This window comes from Gymnoscopelus microlampas, assembly GCF_963454915.1.
Source record: "Gymnoscopelus microlampas genome assembly, chromosome: 17".
Taxonomy (NCBI): domain Eukaryota; kingdom Metazoa; phylum Chordata; class Actinopteri; order Myctophiformes; family Myctophidae; genus Gymnoscopelus; species Gymnoscopelus microlampas.
The window spans coordinates 1,143,336-1,165,788 of record NC_139954.1 but is presented as its reverse complement, the minus strand read 5'-3'; the positions used below and the strand labels follow the sequence as shown (position 1 = coordinate 1,165,788).

At 42.8% G+C, this 22,453-nt stretch overlaps 1 protein-coding gene across 1 annotated transcript in view; it reads left to right on the top strand.

Annotated features, from left to right (window-relative positions):
• Positions 1-848: 848 nt before the first annotated feature.
• Positions 849-22,453, top strand: part of LOC311065175 (uncharacterized protein) — a gene marked incomplete at its 3' end in the record, with an annotated part of 25,337 nt that continues 3,732 nt past the window's right edge. Inside the window, exons 1-6 of the mRNA XM_084085392.1 lie at positions 849-926; positions 5,107-5,218; positions 5,360-5,410; positions 16,431-16,511; positions 19,435-19,696; positions 20,990-21,058. Of these exons, the coding sequence (XP_083941518.1) occupies positions 5,378-5,410; positions 16,431-16,511; positions 19,435-19,696; positions 20,990-21,058 (445 nt within the window). The 5' untranslated portion in view covers positions 849-926; positions 5,107-5,218; positions 5,360-5,377. The remainder of the gene's footprint in view (positions 927-5,106; positions 5,219-5,359; positions 5,411-16,430; positions 16,512-19,434; positions 19,697-20,989; positions 21,059-22,453) is intronic.

Here is a 22,453-nt window from a genome sequence, read left to right as displayed (position 1 = left end):
GCAGTTTGTGACAATCAGTAGGCTACAATTGTCATCCTGTTTAGCTGAACTGAAAGGATAGCTTGGAGGGAATTCAGAACCATATACTGACAAATCCAATATTGGAATCATTGCAAGCAGACCACTAGGGGGCGATCCCAACTTGCTTGCGATGGTTTTTGAAAACCTTATGCCCATACCTAACACCTTGGCAAAAATCTAAAGCTTGTCACCAAGTGCACAATTTGTATGATTTTGGCCGAATTGCCTCCCAGCTAGGATCAGACAAGACTGGAATATGGTCATGGCACCAGTGGTGTGAGTGTGTGAGAAGTACATTTGAGTACCATTTTGAGGTACTTTTACTTTTTTTTTATTATTTCCAATTGTCTATACTCTTACTTCTACTCCACTACATCTCAGAGGCAAATATTGTACTTTTACTCAACTACAATTATTTGACAACTTTAGTTACTAGTTACTTTGCAGATATAAATTATTACATTATAAAACATACATTAACCACTTCAGCCTTATTTTATACCTAGGCTATGTGAAAATAGCCGATCTACAAGCTCACGATGCAACGCGTTGTGAGCTTGTAGATCTGCTATTTTCAAACATTTTTGTACTTTTACTTTTAGTACTTTAAGTACATTTTGATACCAATACTTTTGTACTTTTACTCAAGTACATTTTTAATTCGGGACTTTTACTATCAGAGTACTTCGACATTGCAGTATTGATACTTTTACTTAAGTAAAACATTTGAATAATTTTTCCACCACTGTGCTGGCACTCTCCCTGTCCCTGTAAAGAGTTAACTTGGAACAGGGAGTGAATGACATCTCTGCGTCATTTCACAGAAACGAAACTTACAGTCATGAAAGCTCAACTGTAACTTGTCTCTTCACATTAGAAGATTGTGCAATTCTACATCCAAACAGGTTAGTGCAGAACCCCCCTTTTATTTGTATTCTGATCTTAGATGTCATGTAATAGCGAACTATTGTTATTCTTCAGATTAAACTACTATCTGGTGTCAAAGTCCTGAAATTGGACTTAGGGTCCAAGGCCGAGCACTGCACCAGTACGAAGCCCTATTGAACTGCAAGGAATTATTCTTTGCACAAATGAATTGCGTTTATGAGGGTCTAAACGTACACAAAAAGTTGTGCAACTTTGCACACACACATATCAATACAGGGGAGGGGAGGGGGGAGGAAGACGCTGGTAGAGTAAAACAAAACAGTGTGTATGCAAGCATGGCTGAACGGGGGTGAGTGATGAGTCCGGAGGACAACAACAAGCAAGAAGAACACGTGCCTAATAGTTATTTGGCACTATTTTGGATACAAGAGAGATGACGTGTTACAGTTTTCATCGCCAAGAATTAAGCTAATGCATTGAATTTATTTGTATTCAATGTTTGCCAGCAGGCTATTTATTGTAGGTAGATTTTTTATTGTCTCCGTCAGGCCGAAGGCATGGTGGAGAGTATGTTTTCACTTTGTCCGTCCGTGTGTGTGTGTGTGTGTGTGTGTGTGTCCGTCCGTCTGTGAACACCTAACATTGGTCAAGCTTCACGTGACATCACAAATAATATAAATAGGTAAGACAGAATTAATCAGGAGCAGCACTTTCTAATGTGATACTATCATGAACACAGCGTCCGATGGCCTTGAAACTTCATTGTCCTGTTTTTGTCACCCTGATGTTTATGTCACCCTGGCGGAGACCTGTGCTCCGAGGAGCACATTTTCTAGATTACAATTTTTTTAAGCAGCCCGACACTTTGGCAGGTGAGTCCCCCCACCCCAATAAAAGTCCCCCCCACATGTGGACCCCCGGGGCCAAAAATGAGGGGTCCCCGGTGCTCAGGGGATTGTCAAGAGCCGACTGACGGTTGCAATTATGATATCCTCCTGTCCCACCACTGCCAGGAGAGAGAGAGAGAGAGAGAGAGAGAGAAAGAGAGAGAGAGAGAGAGAGAGAGAGAGAGAGAGAGAGAGAGAGAGAGACTGAAATGAATAAGTTGTCGTAGGACGGAGATAGGGTTGCCAACAGTCCCGTATTAGTCGGGACGCCCCGTATTTTGACCAAAAGAGGCGCATGCCGTACATGACTTCACTTGTCCCGGCAAAGGGAAGATGCTTATAAAATAAAATAAATTCTGTGAGTCTGCCTGCCTATGTGTTTGTGTGCCGTAACCGAAGGGCGCTAGGACCCTGGGGGTGCCGCTCTCTTGACAGGGCAGGCTCAGTGTGTGCGCTCGCGTGTGCTTCTGTGAGACTTTCTGCGCTGGAGAGGAGATAGAGAGGCAGATGCCCCGGCCCCCCTAAACAGTGGGAAGAAAAACTGTGTTAAGCCCGAGAGTGGAGATGTGTCAGAGCCTTCTGCACCTTGTGTCTCCGTCTGACCCTGTGGCACCACGTTAGAACTCCCTCTAACATGGACCAGAGCTACTGTATGTCAGAGGGAGGTTTCATAACATGTTAGAACTATCTAACACTATGGACCAGAGCTACTGTACTGTATGTCAGAGGGAGGTTTCATAACATGCTGGCATTGACATGCTCAAGCGTGCGAAACAAAATGAAGGTGCCTCTAACATTGTTCTACCCAAAACAAGTTGCTGCATGAGGTGTTACTATATCATACTAAAGCTTATAGTTAGTTAGACACGGACTGAGCTACAACAGCATAACAGCCAACGTGCTTGGCCCCAAAACTGTGTGGATATTCTGAAATTTCCTCCTCCTCCTCCCCTCGCGGCTGCTGCAGCAGGTGAGCTGTAGTCTGGTACACCCCCCCCCCTTCCATTCCGGAAATCTCATTTGTATTAAATGCAAATTAGATTTCCGGAAGGGGGATGGTTTACCAGACTTGGTGAGCTGCACTCCTTGTGTGTGTGTGTGTGTGTGTGTGTGTGTGTGTGTGTGTGTGTGTGTGTGTGTGTGTGTGTGTGTGTGTGTGTGTGTGTGTGTGTGTGTGTGTGTGTGTGTGTGTGTGTGTACTTAATACCAATTTTCATTTTTTATTTTTTTTTAACATTTTGGAGAAAATAGCCCAGATGTCCCTATAGTGCCCACCTATCCTGTATCCGATTTGAACATGCTTGTAGAACATTTCACATTTAAGGCCTCATTTCAACAATTGCTATAAAACCTGTGGATGTCATTATGGCGTAAACAATGAGTTGAAGGGTATATTTTGGAGGTTCAAATCATGTACAGCCTACATGAGGCTTTTATTATTGTCTCCGCCAGGCCGAAGGCATGGTGGAGAGTATGTTTTCGTTTGATTTCCTTTGGTTCCACCAAGCTAACATTGGTCAAGCTTCACGTGACACGTGACACTATGTTGAAAGGGTGTGCTTTGATTGGCTAGCGAGACGCATGACGAAATACATACCTATAAATAGGTGAATCACTTCGAAACATTGCATTGCATGTTTTGAAGTGACATCAGTGCCATCAGCCAAGCTAACATTTAGTCAGGAGATATTAGCAGAAAAAGTTCCAATCTTGGAATAAATTCCTTAATATAAAAATCCTCACTAATGTGGGTCTGCTGGCGGAGACTTGTGCTCCGAGGAGCACATTTTCTAGTTAACTTTTTTTTATTATTATTATTTTTATTTTATTTTTGAAAACAACTGCCAATGTCAAACTGCAAAACATACATACATACACAGTACATATCTGATGTATGGCTGAAGCATTGCATTTAATTTCCTTCTGATTATGGTCTGAATATAACTTACAGTAAAGGCCTTTGCAGACGGGGTGCGATTGGTCAATCCGTTTTTACCGAACTGGGTTCGATTGAAAAAAAATGAAAAGCACACCGCCGCAGCCACTTGCCGCACGGCAAATTCGGAGCCGGTGTGCAAGAGGTCATAGAGAACCATGTATTCTTTACACAAAATATATTGTCTGTTTTATTCCGTGCAAAAAGGGTTAGCACCCTGTCTGCAAAGGCCTTAAGTGTGATGTAGTAGCCTAATGTTGTTTGTATTGTGTTATATGTATAATGCATAGTTTTCTATGCATTTCAGGGGTTTTGGGGGGTTTGACCCCCAAACAATGTTCTGCCGTGCGGCGAACTCGCGCGCCCACGATGTGTCCCTTATTTCAATCTCTGGGTGTTGGCAACCCTAGCGGGTGGTTGTGCTCCAGAAATAACTAATCTACAAGCCGTTAGAACAACGGTGTGCCTGTGGCCCCTCGGGGGCCTCGTATGTGGCCCCTGGGGGTCACACGTGGCGCCTGGTGTGACTATTGTCTTGGCAATCCCCTGAGCAGTGTTTCTGCCCTGTTTGATGTGTCGTGTGGAGGCTCCGGAGGCCCCTAATTTTTGTCCCCTGGGACTATTATTGGGGTGGGGGGACTCACCTGCCAAAGTGTCGGGCAACTTAAAAAAACATATATTGCAAATGAAAAATCTACCTGCAATCTACCACAGTGCAACACCTGTGCCCCTTTAAAACACACACACACACACACACACACACACACACACACACACACACACACACACACACACACACACACACACACACAGCTGTTAAAGTGAGTAAAATACTTTACAGCTGTTAAAATGAGTGAAAATACTTTACAGCTGTTAAAGTGAGTAAAAATAGTTTACAGCTGTTAAAATGAATAGAAGTACTTTACAGCTGTTAAAGTGAGTAGAAATACTTTACAGCTGTTAAAGTGAGTACAACTATTTAACAGCTGTAAAAGTGAGTAAACATACTTTACAGCTGTTAAAGTGAGTAAAAATACTTTACAACTGTTAAAATGAGTCAAAATACGTTACAGCTGTTAAAGTGAGTACAAATACTTTACAGCTTTTAAAGTGCGTAGAAATACTTTACGGCTGTTAAAGTGTGTAGAAATACTTTACAGCTGTTAAAGTGAGTACAAATACTTTACTGCTGTTAAATTCAGTAAAAAATACTTTACAGCTGTTAACATGAGTAAAATATATTTTTTAGCAGCCTTGAAATGAATGGACAGGAATTTGACGTTGTTCCTCTAGTTCATATATAGCTTGATGAAATTAACTCATCAAAGTTACCGCTCACTTCACACTGGGTGTGATTTGTTTTTATGATTCCAGAAATCTTTCCCCGAGATCAGTCTCCATCAGCCAGCTGAAGAGTCTGTGAAGAGTGTCTGCTCAATGAATTTCAGTAATACTAGCAACACTAGTCCTGCTCCAAGTGAGACAGGTAAAAACCTGCATTATGGAATATACTACTGGGATATTTCAATAGTTAGGAAGAAATTATGTTAAACATAATGCGTCTTTATTAAATCGAATAAATCCATAATTATTGAACAGCTAAAAGTGTATTTCAATGATTTTTCAGGAGAACCTGGAAAATAAAATGGATGAAGATAGCAGCAAGGATAAGCGTAAGGTAAGTTAACTGTATTTGGCATCACATTACCTTCAGCTCTCTATTGTGTCAAGACTATCTCTCCAGTCTACATACTCCATATGTACAGGGACTGACGCCCTCAGGGGCAGCTGACGTGGATACTCTTTCAAACACATCAGCTGTAGTGGCCACGCACTGATTAGCAACACGTGGGTATAAAATAACTATGTGTGAGTGGCCAGATTCCGGATTTCCACAAGAGGAGAAGTAGACATGTGTTTATCTCTACATTTGAGTGTATTTGTTAAATGTGTGTGGTTTGACAGCAGCGTTGTCCACTTACAGTAAGAGGAGTCTCCTCTCTGGGTTATTACGCACAGGCTGGGCCCCCTGGCGCGAACACAGAAGCATTTTCTTGATACACTTCCAGACAAAATCCATTTGGTTGGATTCTGATTCGCTCCCCTGACCGGAGGTCCCGCCCTTCCTTCATTCCCTCTTCTCGTCTGAAACGCAGAGCTTATTTCCTCAGTTTCGTTAGCTGAACTACGTTTCAGCAGGCCAGGATCGACTTCTGTGACTGCGAGACGCTAACAAATCTAGGTGATTTTCCCATCATATTTCCTGAACTAGTGGCCTTAGGGCTCACTCCTAGCGTTTTATTACGAGTTAGCTTTGATCGCTAACTGTTAGCTTGCCAACTCCAGCTTAGCCTAATAGCATGTGTTAGCACGGAAATCTAGCGAGTGACTAACGCGTGGTAGCTGGCGGTAGACTCCATGTGTTGCGGCCCGCTAGCAATCAAAGCTAGCTCGACGGGAAACTCGTGGTTGGCAGGCCCTCCTAGAGTTTTTCACAGTCAGGAGTGAGTCTTGCCCAGAGCTAATCTCACTCCCCACCCAAGCCTTAGTCAAGCCCCAGAGGCCGAGCTAAGAGCATGGCATCCAGGACCAGGCGGAAGACCCGGTCCAGCGCCACCCCTCTGCAGAAGTCCTGCAAACGCTCTGACCGGCTGATGTCGGGCTACGACAAACACACCCAGTGTGTGGCTTGTCTGGGTATCAACCATGCAAAGCAGGGGCTTCTCGAGGGGGCGGACTTCTGCCCGATCTGCGGAGGGACTGACACCAAGTTACTCCGCATGCGGGTCAACAAATTCCCCGCCACGACCTCACCGCCACCTCACTGGACCCCCCGAATTTTTTAAAGTTATAAAAAACACTAAATCGCTGGCAGTGGGCAAACACAGCCATAATAAGTCTGGCAGGGAATGAGTTAACAGACAGGGAAGCACAAGGTCTTGTGTGCTGCACGAGTTGGCACACAGACTGCTTATCTGGAGTGAGCCACGATTGCTGTCTCTCAGAGCATCGCATGTGGCCGGGATCCAGAACCTAGGGGCGGACCTGCTGTCCAGGGGACGGTGCCATTACGGAGAATGGTCACTGCACCCAGACATAGCTGATCTGGGTTTGTTTTGGACGGCCTCAGATAGATCTATTCGCCTCACAAGACAACACAAAATGTTGCTTGTATTTTTCAGTGAGGGGAACAGCCTCCCTGGGCCTAGACGCACTGGTGCACCGTGTCCCAGGGGGTTTTGTATGCATTTCCCCCACTGTCCCTCATAGCTCCCACACTCGCTAGAGTAAGGGAGGAGGGGCTGAGTGTGATATTGGTGGCCCCAGAGTGGGGTCACTAGCTCTCAGAGATCACACTGATGCAGGCAGGGGGCGAGATCTTTTGTCCAGGCTCTCTGAGCCTGGCCCGTGAGAGGATGAATCTGGGCAACTAAAGTTTGCTTGTGGGTATCGTCTCCAATTATGCAGGTTTGAGCTATGGTGTGGGGCGACCCACACTTTGCCTTCTCAGACCACTCGAAGAGTTGTTTTGTCCTTCTCAGATAAGTGTGCAACATCTGGTGCTCAAACTAAGTTGCTGATGACCTAGCATCTGTTCAGCATCATAGGTGGACAGGAGACTACACTGTCTCTGCCCAGGACTGGGCTTGATTATGTGTGTGGACTGATCTTGGATCAGTTCGGTTGTTGGGACATGGGTGCCGCGCATGCGTGGCTGACATGTCCTGAAACAGATAGTTTTCCCACTGAGTTACAAGCCATTAAATGGTCCACTCAGGTAGTGGTATGTGCCCCAGCAGCTTTAGAGACACGGAGGGTGCGACGACATCTTGGGCCCTGTCTAAGAGGCGTCTCTATTCAGGGTGCCTGTGATGTAGCTGGTTGGGCTTTGCCCTTAAACCTTGCCAGGTTTTATACAATTAGGACGTGATCACAACTCTGGTGGCGAGTGCGGTCCTAGGTGTCACTTCCAGGCATTGTCATAACTCGGGCTGGTAACTCGAAACTTCGGAATTACAATCAGGGAGTTTATCAAATCTCTCCCATAGCGAGACCTCGAAGCAGAGTACTGAAGTAGAACTATAGGTTACTACAGTAACCCGGTCAATATTATAAATTAATAGCGCAACGTTGGAGTTGGCATGAAAGGAAATGATAGGCGAAACTGTGGCCACACTTGCAGAAACGGCAAACGCGGCGAGAACTAACAATTCAGCTCCAACTGCATCAACTGAAAAGGAAAAAAAAAGAGTTGAATTTGCATCATGTCTATAATATGCATCCAAGCAATAGATCGTTTGACATATTTAGTTTAAAAAAAAATGTATAGGCTTATGTGTCGACAAATATCGGGTATATACATATTTTATTTGAAGTTTGGCACGGTTGTAAGAAAAAGGCATTCTTTTGACATACGCAAGCTTTGGTCCCATGTAAGTCTGCCTCCGAGCAGACGTGACTTTGAGCGGACATCTGTCAAAATTCACAGACATTTTCTTTTTGATGAATCAGACTCTTTAACGTGGAAATTATAAAGTTCTTGAATGAAGCCCCAAAACAATTCTTTAACTCCAGAGGTTTTTATTCACTCCTTCACTCAGTAACATCCAAGTAGTAATGAAAATCATTTCCTGACAAACAACATCACATGACCAACGGGGCGCTCTCCTTCAGTGGTGTTTCTAACATTCTGCAATACAAAGCGCCCCCTTGTGGATCAAATCAAATACTGTCAGATCATGAACATTACAACCCTCTTCTCCTTAATTCTTTTTTTTTTTTTTTTTTTTTAAACAGCTGTTTACATTTCAACAAATATTTTTCTTTCATTCCAACTGACACTCAGTTCAACACTGTCTCTTTTTTTTTTTTTTTTTTTTTACAGCAGTTGTGAACACACATATAAAGAACATAGCATGCATTGTACTGGACCCTTTCACATTAATCAAAATCAGCCAGGTATGATGGGGGTCCTCTGTTGACCTGACTGGGTATCTACGGACAGGTGACTGTGACTGAGGTGTGTTAGGGGCAAAGGGCTCTGGGGCTAGGGGCTCTGGGTTTTGCATTGCTGACCAGTCCATAGCAACTTCTCCGACATCCACAGTCTTTGACCCACCCTGGGAGTGGTAGTCGTTGACCACCAGTAGAGGTTTGAAGTGGGATGAGTTTCGGGTGATGACATGGTTATTATTTTTAGCTGTGACCATGGAACCTTTGATAGCGATGACCTTGTAAGGTCGGGGATTGTAAGCAGGGCATAGTTTCCCCTCCTTCTTTTGACGACACAGGACTACGTCTCCCACTTTCAGAGCCAACGGAGCAGCATGACGCACCCTGTCAGCATAGACTTTCATTTTGTCCTTTGCCACTGCATCTGCTTGACGTAGCTTTGCATCCCTGTGAGAGTGGAGGGGAAGAGGGGCCTCAGGTAGCTTGATTCTCAGGGGCCTACCAAACAGCACATCGGCAGGAGCCATGCCAGTCGAACAGTGAGGCGTGGCACGGTAATTGCGGAGGAATGTATACAGAGTTTGTTTCCAAGGACGGCCCTCAACATGAGCAGCACGTATAGTCTTTTCAAGGGTACGCATGAAGCGTTCGGCTTCTGCATTGGCCTGAGGCCACAGTGGCGTTATTTTCCTATGTTTGAAACCCAGATACGCTGCAAAATCTGCAAATTCAGAACCCTGGAAAGGAGGGCCATTATCTGTTTTAACCTGAAACGGAATTCCCAGTGTAGAGAATATTTTGTCAAGTTTAGGAATTGTGGCCCTGGCTGACGTGGACTGTAGAATCTCTACTTCTGGATACCTGGAGTATTCATCAATTACCACTAAAAGATAATCACCAGAGGGGAATGGACCACAGAAATCAACACCAACCTTTTCCCAGGGTGATGACGGCAGCTCAGACATGCGGAGAGGTTCTTGTGTGTGATTAGGTACAACAGCCTGACAGCGGAGACAGCCAGCTATCATGGTTTCTACTTGTCTGTCAATACCAGGGAACCAGACTTTTTCCCTGATCAACTTCTTGGTTTTGACCACGCCTTGATGGCCTTCATGTGCAAGTGATATTGCCCTGACTTGCAAAGAATTGGGGACAACAATCCTTGTGCCCCGTAGCACTGTGTCATCTGTAGCAGTTACAGTCAATTCATCTTTGATTCTCTTGTATGACAACAGTGCAGCGACATCAACTCCATCAGGAAAATCCTTCTTTTGAGACAGTGACCACCATGAGCCTGTTTTAATGAGCCGAATGACTTCACATAGAGTAGGGTCAGCTTTAGTTGCATCCTGGATTTCGGCCAGTGTCATCGCCTTGGGAACAGCATTTGTAGTAACGAAGTGTATATATTCTTCTGCTTGCTGTTCATCTCCTGAAGCGTCCAGCGAGATGTGTGACACCTGTGCAATGTGTCGTGACATATAATCTGCTGGATTGTCTTTACCAGCTTTGTAGCGTACTGTGTAATTGTAGGGCTGCAGACGTAGACTCCAGCGCTCTATACGAGCAGGTGGTTTGGATTTGGGGTTGTTGAAAATCCACTCCAGTGGTTTATGATCAGTAATTAGGGTAAAGGGTGCCCCATACAGGTATATGTGAAAATGTTCACAGCCCCACACAATAGCAAGAGCTTCGCGTTCTGTTTGTGAATATTTTTGTTCAATGGGGGACAGTGCTCTACTTGTATAGCTTAGCACTCTGGTCGGTTCAGTCGGGCCATTTCTCTGGGCCAGTACAGCTCCAACGCCCACTGGACTTGCATCAACTACCAGTTCAGTTAGTTTATGTGGGTCAAAATAGGTCATCACAGCATCAGTTGTCAAGCTTTGTTTCATCTCATCAAGAGACCTCTGGTGATCTTCTGTCCAACTCCAACGAGCATTATTTTTTGTAAGGTCTCTCAGCAGTTGAGTTATTGTGGCAAAATCTTTAATGAAACGGGCACTGTAATTGGCCATGCCAATCAAACTGCGAACTTCACTGGCATTGTTTGGGGCAGGAGCGTTGTGGAGCGCCTGAACCTTCTTAGGATCTGGAGAAAATCCTCCATCTGAGAATGTGTAGCCAAAAAAATCCAGAGTCGTTTGTGCATAGGAGCACTTGGCCTTGTTGAGAGTCAGGTTCTTCTCCTTCAGTCGCTCAAATGTTGCTCTCAGAGCTTGATCATGAGCAGCCTTCGTTCTGCCAAACACCAAGATATCATCACTTAGGTTAATAACGCCTGGGATGCCGTCCAGGGTTTGTTGAATGGCATTTTGGAACACCTCTGCAGCTGAGGAGACCCCAAAACTCAGTCTCTTATAACGTCGCAGTCCTACATGAGTGGAGAATGTTGTGATGTACCGTGAGGATGGCTCTAATTCTAGCTGATGATACCCACAATTTAAATCCAACTTTGAGAAAAACCTGGCTCCATTGAGTGATTGTATCACATCATCCACAGTAGGTGTGAGATGTCTTTCTCTTTCAATTTTTCAAATTTTGCAAAATGTCCTTGTTTTCCACAGGCATTGCACATTTTCCCTCGTGCAGGGCATGGCATGCCATCACGATGGGGAAAGGTACCAGAGCAATTGTAGCATCTTTTCTTTACAGCTCCCCTCTCCACATCCACAGCCATAACATCTTCCCTTGTATGTTCTTGGATTGCACTGTGTTGTGGTTGTTCCATTCCAGATGAATCTCAGCAAGCGCCATGGTTCTTCCTAATAGTCCATGGGCCAGACGAGATGTCGGTACACCGAAAGGTGGCAAAGGTTACTTATCATTTTTGAGAAGCTCTATGTCTGTAGATAACATTTTGGTATGATAACCCTTCCTGAGTCACAGCTAAATTGGTGTTATCAGGTGCTGAAGTTACCCTCCCCCATTGAAAAAAGCCATTTTAGATGCAGGTGCATATCTTGGTATTGGCACCTGTTGAGTATATATTTCAATATCTTTCACTATAGTGTTTGGTATCATTTTTAAGGGGACACTTTAAGCTTTCATTCAAACCCTTTTGTGTATATGTGGGACAAGTACAGTGGATACTGGAGCTCTTCAAACTTCGAATAAAACATTTTTAACACAATATTTGCCGAAATCATATTTTTTCTTTTAGTCCTGTGCCATCAAAAAACATCAGTGGCACAAAACACAAAATCTGGAATGCTGACATGACCCTAAGGATTCGGGAAATGTATAATTTACCCATATTATTTCATTCTGAGGGACAGATTTTCAGCCTTATATTAAACAAGCAGTTTTAACGCGAAACTAATCAGACCATAGTCAGTTACAACACAGACTTGTTTTAAGCATTTGTTCAATAGTAGCATTTTATAATAAAGCAGTTCATGAGTCACAGTAGTAGTCAAATCAACATGAAAGTATGTGCATGAAATTATGTTTCCTTTTATCTACATATACTGTATATCAGCAGTAACAGTGTAGTAACATCAACAGTATATAGATATACATTGTGCAACATTGGGTTGATCACACTATACAAGAGACTTCAGTCCTTTGTGCAGACCCACTTTATTTTTGCTCAGTTTCTTCCTTGTATGGCGTATTCTTTATTTCCTTTTTTCTCTTTTTGTCTCTTTTTTCCCAATGTCCTTGTTCATGGTCTATCTGCCGGGTAGAAGTTTTTTTCCAAGCCTAGGGCCATGTTACACATTAAAACTGGTCATCAATTTCTCCATCTGACTCCCCAAGTTCAAATTCTGGTTGTGGATCATCTGCCTGTATTGGTTGCTGCAGGTCTGCAACCTGCACATGTCGGTGCAGGTCAGTCCATTACAGGCACGTGCAATCTGGCAGTTTGCACACACTTGCAGGACAACAGCTCCAAGACCACATCTGGTTTAGGTGGGGAACGCATCCAGTGAATGGCCAGCTTGCCATCGCTGTCGGTACGTACATCCATGAAGAATAGGGCTTGGCACAACAGGAGATGCCTGTAGACAGCAGTTCCAGATTGCTGCCTGGTAGTTTGCCCGTTCAATAATGCATATAGGGACAATCTCTACATGGTGGCAGCTGGCTGGATTCGATTTCCCCCCTTTTGGTGCAGAACAGTTTGTGGCGCAGCTTACTTACATCTTATTTACATCACCTGTGCTGCTATTGGCGATGTACATGCAACAGGTAAACTTCTCAATTTTCTGGAAGAGATCATCAGATACATTCCATGACTTCCCCAGTTGACTGAAAGTATCTTGCCAGAAAGGGTCCTCATCTTCAGAGCATTCAGCTTCCCTCGACCGGCGAATGCACTCACTGTGTCACATCCTGTGAAGGTGGGTAAGCCAATTAGGCCGTCACATACACTACGTCCGATTGAGCCTACCAGTTTTGTGATGTCCAGAAAACGTGTGCGGTTCTGTGTCCCACATTTTTGATAGATGGGACAGGCAATATCTTTCTGGAAGCCAAGACAGAGCACCATGACATCAGTATCTTCAGCTGTAATTACTACTGCCTGTGAGCCTGCATTAGATGCATGCAAGGCATGGCGAAGCAAATGAGTATCAGCTTCCTCATGCGTGGAGTGCAACTCTTCGCCTATCTCAGGAACTCTCAAGAGATCCCTGGTCACATCAGGTGGTGCAATGGAGCCAGTGGAGAGGCCAACCAGATCAATGCCATTTGGAGCCACAGGATTGAACCAGTTATTCTCCATATGGTCAATGAAAGCCTTGACATCCTCATAATTTATTTTGATCCTTGGACCCTGTAGATCTGGATGGGACAGCTTGTAACTGCCTTGACCTATCAAGTCTCTCAGATGTCTGAGGAACAAGGTTCTGTACTCGGCTGTAAGGTTATCACAGCTCCTGGCTTCAAGCTGAATCCCTTTGTCCCTCCAGCTGTCTGGGTGTCTTTGTTCACCGTTTCTTCTATGGCTTGGTCAACAGGGATTCGGGGAAAGGGATTGGTGGAGCCCATTTGAACTGAGAAACCCCCTTCCATGAATTCTGTATACACATCTGGGTGTGTGATGGGCAGTTGAGACATTTGGGCGTAATAGTAGGGAAGGTACCGTGCATAATTAATTTGGTCATATGCAAAGCACCAAGGAATCATTGCTCGAATGCTTGCCAGGTGAAGCATCCACTCTCCCTCTCTAGATGCTCGAATGAGGCCCAACATGATTTAAACCATGTCCAAATAAGACATCCAGAAGGCAGAGAGACTGCCATTTCCATTCTTTCCAACTCAACCACTACCAGGCAGCAATCTGGAACTGCTGTCTACAGTGATGTGCCGTGGCAGACCTGTCACTCTTGGTTCAATGAACCCTAAAGTCCAGTTTATAGACGACATACACAGAAATTACCGTTCACATGCGCAAGGCATCTTTATTGACAAACAAGGGAGACTCCCTTTATACTATGTGGATAAAAGAACAGCAAATTAATGATATTAAAACAATACGACCTGATATATCACGAAGGCAATTCGCTCCACATCTAGGTCTGCATGCAAACAAGCGTTCGGTTGAGCGCCTGGAGAATTCTGAAGTTCTTATCTATAACATTCAGTATATCAACGCTGTGGCTGTCAAGGCCTTCCTTCTTACTAGAGCACAGCTACTGTGCTCCACACTCTATAAAGTAAAGGTTGACGGCCCAAGGTTCCACAATGGACCATCAACAGGCATCTCCTGTTGTGCCAAGCCCTATTCTCCATGGATGGACCGACAACGATGGCAAGCTGGCCATTCACTGGATTCTGTTCACTGGAACAGAATTTGAACTTGGGGAGTCAGATGGAGAAATTGATGACCAGTTTTAATGTGTAACATGGCCCTAGGTTTGGAAAAAAACTTCTACCCGGCAGCTAGACCATGAACAAGGACATTGGGAAAAAAGAGACAAAAAGAGAAAAAAGGAAATAAAGAATAACAAGGAGAAAACTGAACAAAAAATAAAGTGGGTCTGCACAAAGGACTGAAGTCTCTTATATAGTGCGATCAACCCAATGTTGCACAATGTATATCTATATTGATGTTACTACACTGTTGTTACTGCTGTATATACAGCATTATGTAGATAAAAGGACACATCATTTCATGCATATACTTTCATGTTGATTTGACTACTACTGTGACTCATGAACGGCTTTATTATAAAATGCTACTATTGAACAAATACTTAAAACGAGTCTGTGTTGTAACTGACTATGGTCTGATTAGTTTCGCGTTAAAACTGCTTGTTTAATATAAGGCTGAAAATCTGTCCCTCAAAATGAAATAATATGGGTAAATTATACATTTCCTGAATCCTTAGGGTCATGTCAGCATTCCAGATTTTGTGTTTTGTGCCACTGATGTTTCTCAATGGCACAGGACTAAAAGAAAAAATATGATTTTGGCAAATATTGTGTTAAAAATGTTTTATTCGAAGTTTGAAGAGCTCCAGTATCCACTGTACTTGTCCCACATATACACAAAAGGGCTTGAATGAAAGCTTAAAGTGTCCCCTTAAAAATGATACCAAACACTATAGTGAAAGATATTGAAATATGTACTCAACAGGTGCCAATACCAAGATATGCACCTGCATCTAAAATGGCTTTTTTCAATGGGGGAGGGTAACTTCAGCACCTGATAACACCAATTTAGCTGTGACCCAGGAAGGGTTATCATACCAAAATGTTATCTACAGACATAGAGCTTCTCAAAAATGATAAGTAACCTTTGCCACCTTTCGGTGTACCGACATCTCGTCTGGCCCATGGACTATAATAACAGTAGCTCAGACAAGGTCATGTCTGGTTTCTGTAGTGCTTGACGTCGTAGTTTATTGCATGTGCATGTTTGAATGATCATAGTTTTGATCTCCCTTTCAACATCATGAAAATCACAAGTTGCTGCCAGTTGCCGCAGCCTTGTGTGATAAGAGTCAAGTGATTCTCCTGCTAGTTCTTTAGCTTGTCTGAATTTGTAGGTCTCGTAGGTAATGTTGATTTTGGGGGAAAGTACTCACTCAGTTTGTCTTTAGCACGTTTGTAGTCTTTTGCTTCCCCAGTGTCTGTGAGTGTATCAAAGATGTCCTGTACACCTTCCCCAGCATAGTGCAAAAGCATAGCACGTTTCCTTGTGTCATCCTTTACATCCAGAGCAATGAGGAAGTTTTCAAATCGCTGTATCCACTTCTTCCATCGGACAGAAGAGTTCTGATCATCATTAATATCAAAAGCAGGGAATGATGGTAATGCAGCAGCCATGGTCTTTTTTTTTTTTTTTTACTTTCCTTTTTTTGTTGTTGTTGTTGTTGTTGTTGTTGTTATTATTTTAAATCCTTGTCACCAGTATAAAGTTCTTGAATGAAGCCCCAAAACAATTCTTTAACTCCAGAGGTTTTTATTCACTCCAGTAACATCCAAGTAGTAATGAAAATCATTTCCTGACAAACAACATCACATGACCAACGGGGCGCTCTCCTTCAGTGGTGTTTCTAACATTCTGCAATACAAAGCGCCCCCTTGTGGATCAAATCAAATACTGTCAGATCATGAACATTACAGAAATGAGTGCTAGTAATTGGGGAATGAGGCCCAATGACTCCAATGAACCAATAGTGATATCCCTTTTCCTAGGAGAACAACTGATTTGAAGATGAAAATGGGTGAATTGGTCTTTTAAATGTGGACCTTCATTATAACTTGCTACTTCTATTGCTTCTCTCTCTCAGATGTCTGACAGTGTTATGGACATCAACAGTGACAGAGATGTGATACCCCCACCCAAACGCCGTCGCAGTAATGACCCTCCGGTAAGGGTGCCAATGTGCACATATACATTGAGAACAGGTCACACCTGATTCTTTTTTTTTTAAAGAATAGATAGGTAGGTACTTTATTAAATTAAGGTGTTACAGCAACTCTCATAGAGACATCAATAAAAACACATTATAATAATGAAAACATCTAAATTAGGCATCTAGGCATAGTCACCCTACAATATAAAAAATTTACAGACCAAACACTACTAAAGACTCAGATGGCTTGCATCCCACATCCCCCATCTTAAACAGCCTGATCAGCTTGATCAAGCCAACCAGATGAGGAGTTGTACAGTCTTATTGCTGCAGGCAGAACATATCTCCTGTAGCGCTCCTTCTTACAACTTGGATGTAACAACAGTCTGTTGCTAAAGGAGCTTCTCTGCCCTGCCACAGTGTCATGTAGGGGTGGGAGGGATTGTCCATGATGGCCAGGAATACCATAAAAAACTATAGCTATATATTATATATATGTATATATATATATATATATATATATATATATATATATATATATATATATATATATATATATATATATATATATATATATATATCACTAAGTATAAAATAATAAATCTTTAATATGTTATTTGGTTTACCCTTAGTATCACATTAAACCTTAAGACCTTAATCGAAACCCAAAACAATTTCCACAGGGTCAAACCACATATTGACTGGACTATCAATATTGAAATGTATCTTTTACCACAATGGTTACATAACATTGCAATAACATTCACAATAATTTTATGTATTGATCTTTTATCTGTCTTTAATATTAGTTAAAGCTAAATAAATACAAACTGAACATTTAAATTGACCATATAGCATAAATTGAGAATTTGAGTTTTAAAGGGCTTCTAAAAGTCACTGGAAAGACATTTCAACATGGCAACCACTTCTTCTATGGATCCCTTCTAATAATTGTCAGCTTTTACCAACATATTGTAAATAGCCTACAGCCCAGTGAAAACAAGCAGTTATGGTATGGTTGAGCCAATAGGCTGTCTGGCATTCCAGTCACTTGTATTGCGTGACACACTCAAAATATGCATCATATCTAAGGGTGCTAAATGGTTAATGTAAAAAAAGGAAAAAAAGGGGGATCACTTAAAAAATTGCCACCGGGTGAAAAATAAGGGTTACAAAATAGCGGGATAAAAAATAAAAAAGTGGTTAATGTAAAAGAATATATATATATCACACAAAGATTTGTCAGTCCCCCTGTAGTAATCTGAGGACCCCCTGTTTAAGACCTCTGATCTAGTACATCAATCACACCAAAATGTTTGTCATTTGGACACTTTTTGGATCAATTTCCACACCCTGCAGTGTATCCTCCTGAAGAGGTGTCCCCATGCTGCTGTGTTGAAACGGTTACATGGCGGCTTTCCGACATGTCGCCTTTCCGACGTTAACGAACCCTATACCTAACCCTCACCCTAACCCTAACCGCACGCGGAAGCCACTAGTCGGAGTGGCGAGATGTCGGCGTGGAAGACTGTTACCTGTTGAAACACAGAGTCATGCGTCTCCTGTGAGAGCAGGTGGGAAAGTTTAGGAGAGATAGCCTGGCAAGGCTGGCATCACAAATGACCTGAACATTTATGGAATGATAGTTTTAAATGACTGGTGATCATCCATGGATGGTGGTTGAGACACACTACTTTATCCTACAATAAAATGCACCAACCAGCGACCTTATGAAATTGTCTCATAGTCACAGTTAGCTGAGGATCACCGTAAATACATGTTGATACATTGCAGAGAAAGGAACTTTATAGTTAGCCTTGTAAACCCTCCCTCTGGAAATCTCATTTGTATTTGATTTCAGTTGTGAGTCTGGCATGAGGGCCTGTTGGGCTTTTTGGCTGTGGGCTGGAGCTGGGCGGGAGTAATACCGTTGACTGACAACCCCTTCAACCCATCAGCAGTTTGTTCCCCTTCAGCCAATCAGCAGTTCGTTACACCACCACCAGAGCAAGTGACGCAATGGGACTTTTGAAAGGGCCATGCCGAAAATAGGTTGCTTATTCGGATACATAAGTCACTGCCCACCCCTGCCGGTTCTCTGAATTTGTATTTTCAAATAGGCTCTGTCATGATTAATTGACCACATATATGAAGTTAAACAACTAAATTCTCTCCGAACGATATCTTAAAAGTAATTTCCGTGCCACCAAAAAAAAAAGTTTGAGAGCGTTTTGAAGTTTTAAAACGGAGCGGAGACAAGATTTCAATGGCGGACGCTCCATTTCGGTCGGCTGCACTGATACTTTATAGTCACCAGCACTGCTGGAATCATTCTGCTAATGGTTGGCGATGACATACCGTACATAACACTGATCGAAAACCCCAATATGGAGAGCACCTGCACTGGCACAGGTATGGCATTCAAGCGGCGGGTTTCTCTCCTTAACTGAGTTTCCAAATTGTGGCATAACTCCAGAAAGTATTGATGACAGATTGATGAATGCCGAGCATTGCCTTGAAACATGCTCATTTGATGGGTGGACCAGTGGGTGCTCTCTTGTGAACAAAAAGTGTTGTTTATATATTGAAGGCTTTGAACAAGCAGTTTTGTTTTGTTTTGTTTTGTTTTGTCATTGTTCATGACTTTAATAATCTCAGGGACCAAAAAATAAATACTAAAATGTATGTCTCATCAGTAACCATGTTTTATATATATGGCTTTGCTTTCACTGACATATGTGTCTATATTATGCATATAGATTAAGTTATATTGAAACATGTACATTAATGTGTATTATCTTATACTGTACTGTATAAGAGATTGTATACTGTACTGTACATAACTTCAACTAAAGCTAGTGTTAAATCTCTTCACAAACAAAGGCAAACAATTAATTGAATGAAGCTGAGATGTTAACATAAATTCTGTCTGTACCAGGAATCAGCCATGAAAATGAAAATCTTCCGAACTCTGAAGAACTTGGGACAAGGAGACTTCGAGGATTTCAAATGGGTTTTGCAAAACATTGAAGGTTTCCAACCAATCAAAAAGAGCCATCTCGAGAACGCTAACATGAGGGACACTGCTGATCTGATCATACAGACCTACACCAGTAATGCTGCTGCTGAGGTCATGATCTATGTGCTGAAAGAGATCAACAGGAATGATCTGCTGGATGGGTTTACCAACATACACAAAGGTACACACACACACACACACACACACACACACACACACACACACACACACACACACACACACACACACACACACACACACACACACTCACTCACTCACTCACTCACTCACTCACTCACTCACTCACTCACTCACACATGCGCGTGAACGCACGCACACACACACACGCACGCACGCACGCACGCACGCACGCACACACACACACACACACACACACACACACACACACACACACACACACACACACACACGAGCACTACTGGTAGACTGACTAGTGTCAAAGTCAAGTTCAATGCAAACTTTGTAGCCCACAAGCATCATTTAACAGTTTAGTTGACACAGGTACAAAGTAGTATTTAAATCTATTTAAGCCACGCTTAAACTAGGGGTACCTTCTACCAGGTGGCATTAATTCATACTCATCATGCAGAACATGGGTAAAGGGCAAGACCACTTTGGTAGAGGTTTGGCTTGTTGTGTTGTTACCTTGCCATGATGTAACATGGTGTACAAGAAATCAAAAATAATTGCTCCATTGATTAGAAATTGATGATTCAAAATATGCTACTCATTGACTTTTTTATGAAAAAAATAAACAGTACTGGGTTTGGTGATGTTCTATGTTGACTGAATCAACTTTGTTTGTGTTTGTTTACTTGCTAAAAGAATGACTTTGAGAGCTGTTTTACCGTACAAAGTCAATGAGGAGCATATTTTGAATTATCAATTTCTAATCGATGGAGCAATTATTTTCTACGTCTTGTCCACCTTTGGAGTTCCATCATGGCAAGGTAACTACACAACCGAAAGCTCTTCCAAAGTGGTCTTGCACTTTAACGTCTCTAGAGTAGCATGCTCAAAAATAGACTGCAGAGATTGGTCAGAGAGCCATCTTACTCCTATAATCTTCCCTGTTGCCTGCATCAGTCGGACCAATTTGGACCTCAGTTGCACTGAGAGATTATCAAAACAAACAACAATGCCAAATCTGACAAGGCTTCCAAGACTAACTGATAGAACACTAGCATACATTTTTGTATGTCATGTTTGTACCCCAACACCCTAAGACGGCAAAGTAAGTGCAGCTGTAGTCTACTACAGAGGCTCAGTGTGTGTTCCAAGTTAATGAGTTTGTTGTCACTACAGATACCCAAGTATGTATATGAAGACACCTGTGAAACGTTGTACCCCTCTCTCTCTCTCTCTCTCTCTCTCTCTCTCTCTCTCTCTCTCTCTCTCTCTCTCTCTCTCTCTCTCTCTCTCTCTCTCTCTCTCTCTCCGCCCCCCCTAGCAGATGTCAGTTATGTTGGAGAGTCTTCAGGTAGCAGTCTCCTCACAGCATCCTCCCAGCCTCCACAGATAGGTAAACATTAACGCATTAATAGATTAAAACAATTCAAGCTTGATTTAGAGAACACAGGACATGATATCAAGGTCCTCTGCATGGCAGGGGCGTCCTCCTTCCACACTTTTTGCTGTCCAGCTTCATGGTGCTATCCTCCTGGTGGCGCTATAATAAGCCAATGTGAAAAGGGTGCCATCCCTTAGGCCTTGCACGGCAATCGGACACTGACTGCATTCATGATTTGAGGCATTTTGTTCAAAAAATGTGTTTTGCTAAATTAGACCTGCTGGTGGCGCTATAACAGGCCAATGTTAAAAGGGTGGCATTTGCTCCTCCACATAGTGTGAATGTGCGTGCAAAGTTTGACCGCAATCGGATGCTGCGTTCATGATTTGCGGCATTTTGTTCAAAACAAGGCACTACTTAAACTTTAGATGTCAATCTTAGCCAATCAGGATGGAATATGAAAAAGCAAACACATCCATCTTGATCACATGACTATAGAGATCAAGTGTACCGATTTGCGTGAAATTTGGATACAATCGGAAGGAGTAATATAAAAACAATTGTTTTACATAAGTCGGCCTCCTGGTGGCGCTATAAAAGGCAGATGGGAAAAATGCAGGGCAAGGGTTTTTCTTTGACCTCTAGGGTGTGCGCTTACAAAGTTTTACACCGATCGGTGCAGTTATAGGTAAAAACACGAATCGGCCTGTTATAGCGCCACCATGAGGCTAATTTGAAAATGTTCAAGTGGCATTTCTTCCTCGGCATAGTGGAAATACGCGTGCAAAATGTCAAGGAAATTGCATGCTGTGTTCATGATTTCAGGCATTTTGTTCAAAACGGAGCACTCCTGCAAACTTTGGAAGCCATTTTTAGTCAATCAGGATGGAATATGAAAAATCTTAAAGACACACGGACGGACGGACGGACGGACACGGGGCAAAACATACTCTCTCGCCATGCCTTTCGGCCTGGCGGAGACAATTAGTGTAATATCACTTATATGCCGATACCTCATTTGGCTGACCAGTTGAATCACTTTTTTTTCGTCGTTACTGCACTTTGCCTTGGCAGGGCAGAGACTATACGCTCAGCGTATATTGTATTCTGGCGTTTCAGAACCAGCGTGTTGGGCATGTCCAAGGTTATGAGTAGCAGCTGTCACTCATGTATCAGTGCGTGTCTTCTTGGTGTGGTGAACAAACATGAACAGGAGCACATTTTGAAATGAAATATTTTAAATAGCAGCTGCATATGGAAAGGAATGAATGTTGGTTAACTACATGACCTATTTATATGTTAAAATGTATAGATTGATTGATTATAAATAAACTGCCAAAGACTGGAGTGTCATTCAGACCAGCACGGCTCACAGACAGACAGGCAGGAAGAAATGACACCAGTCAA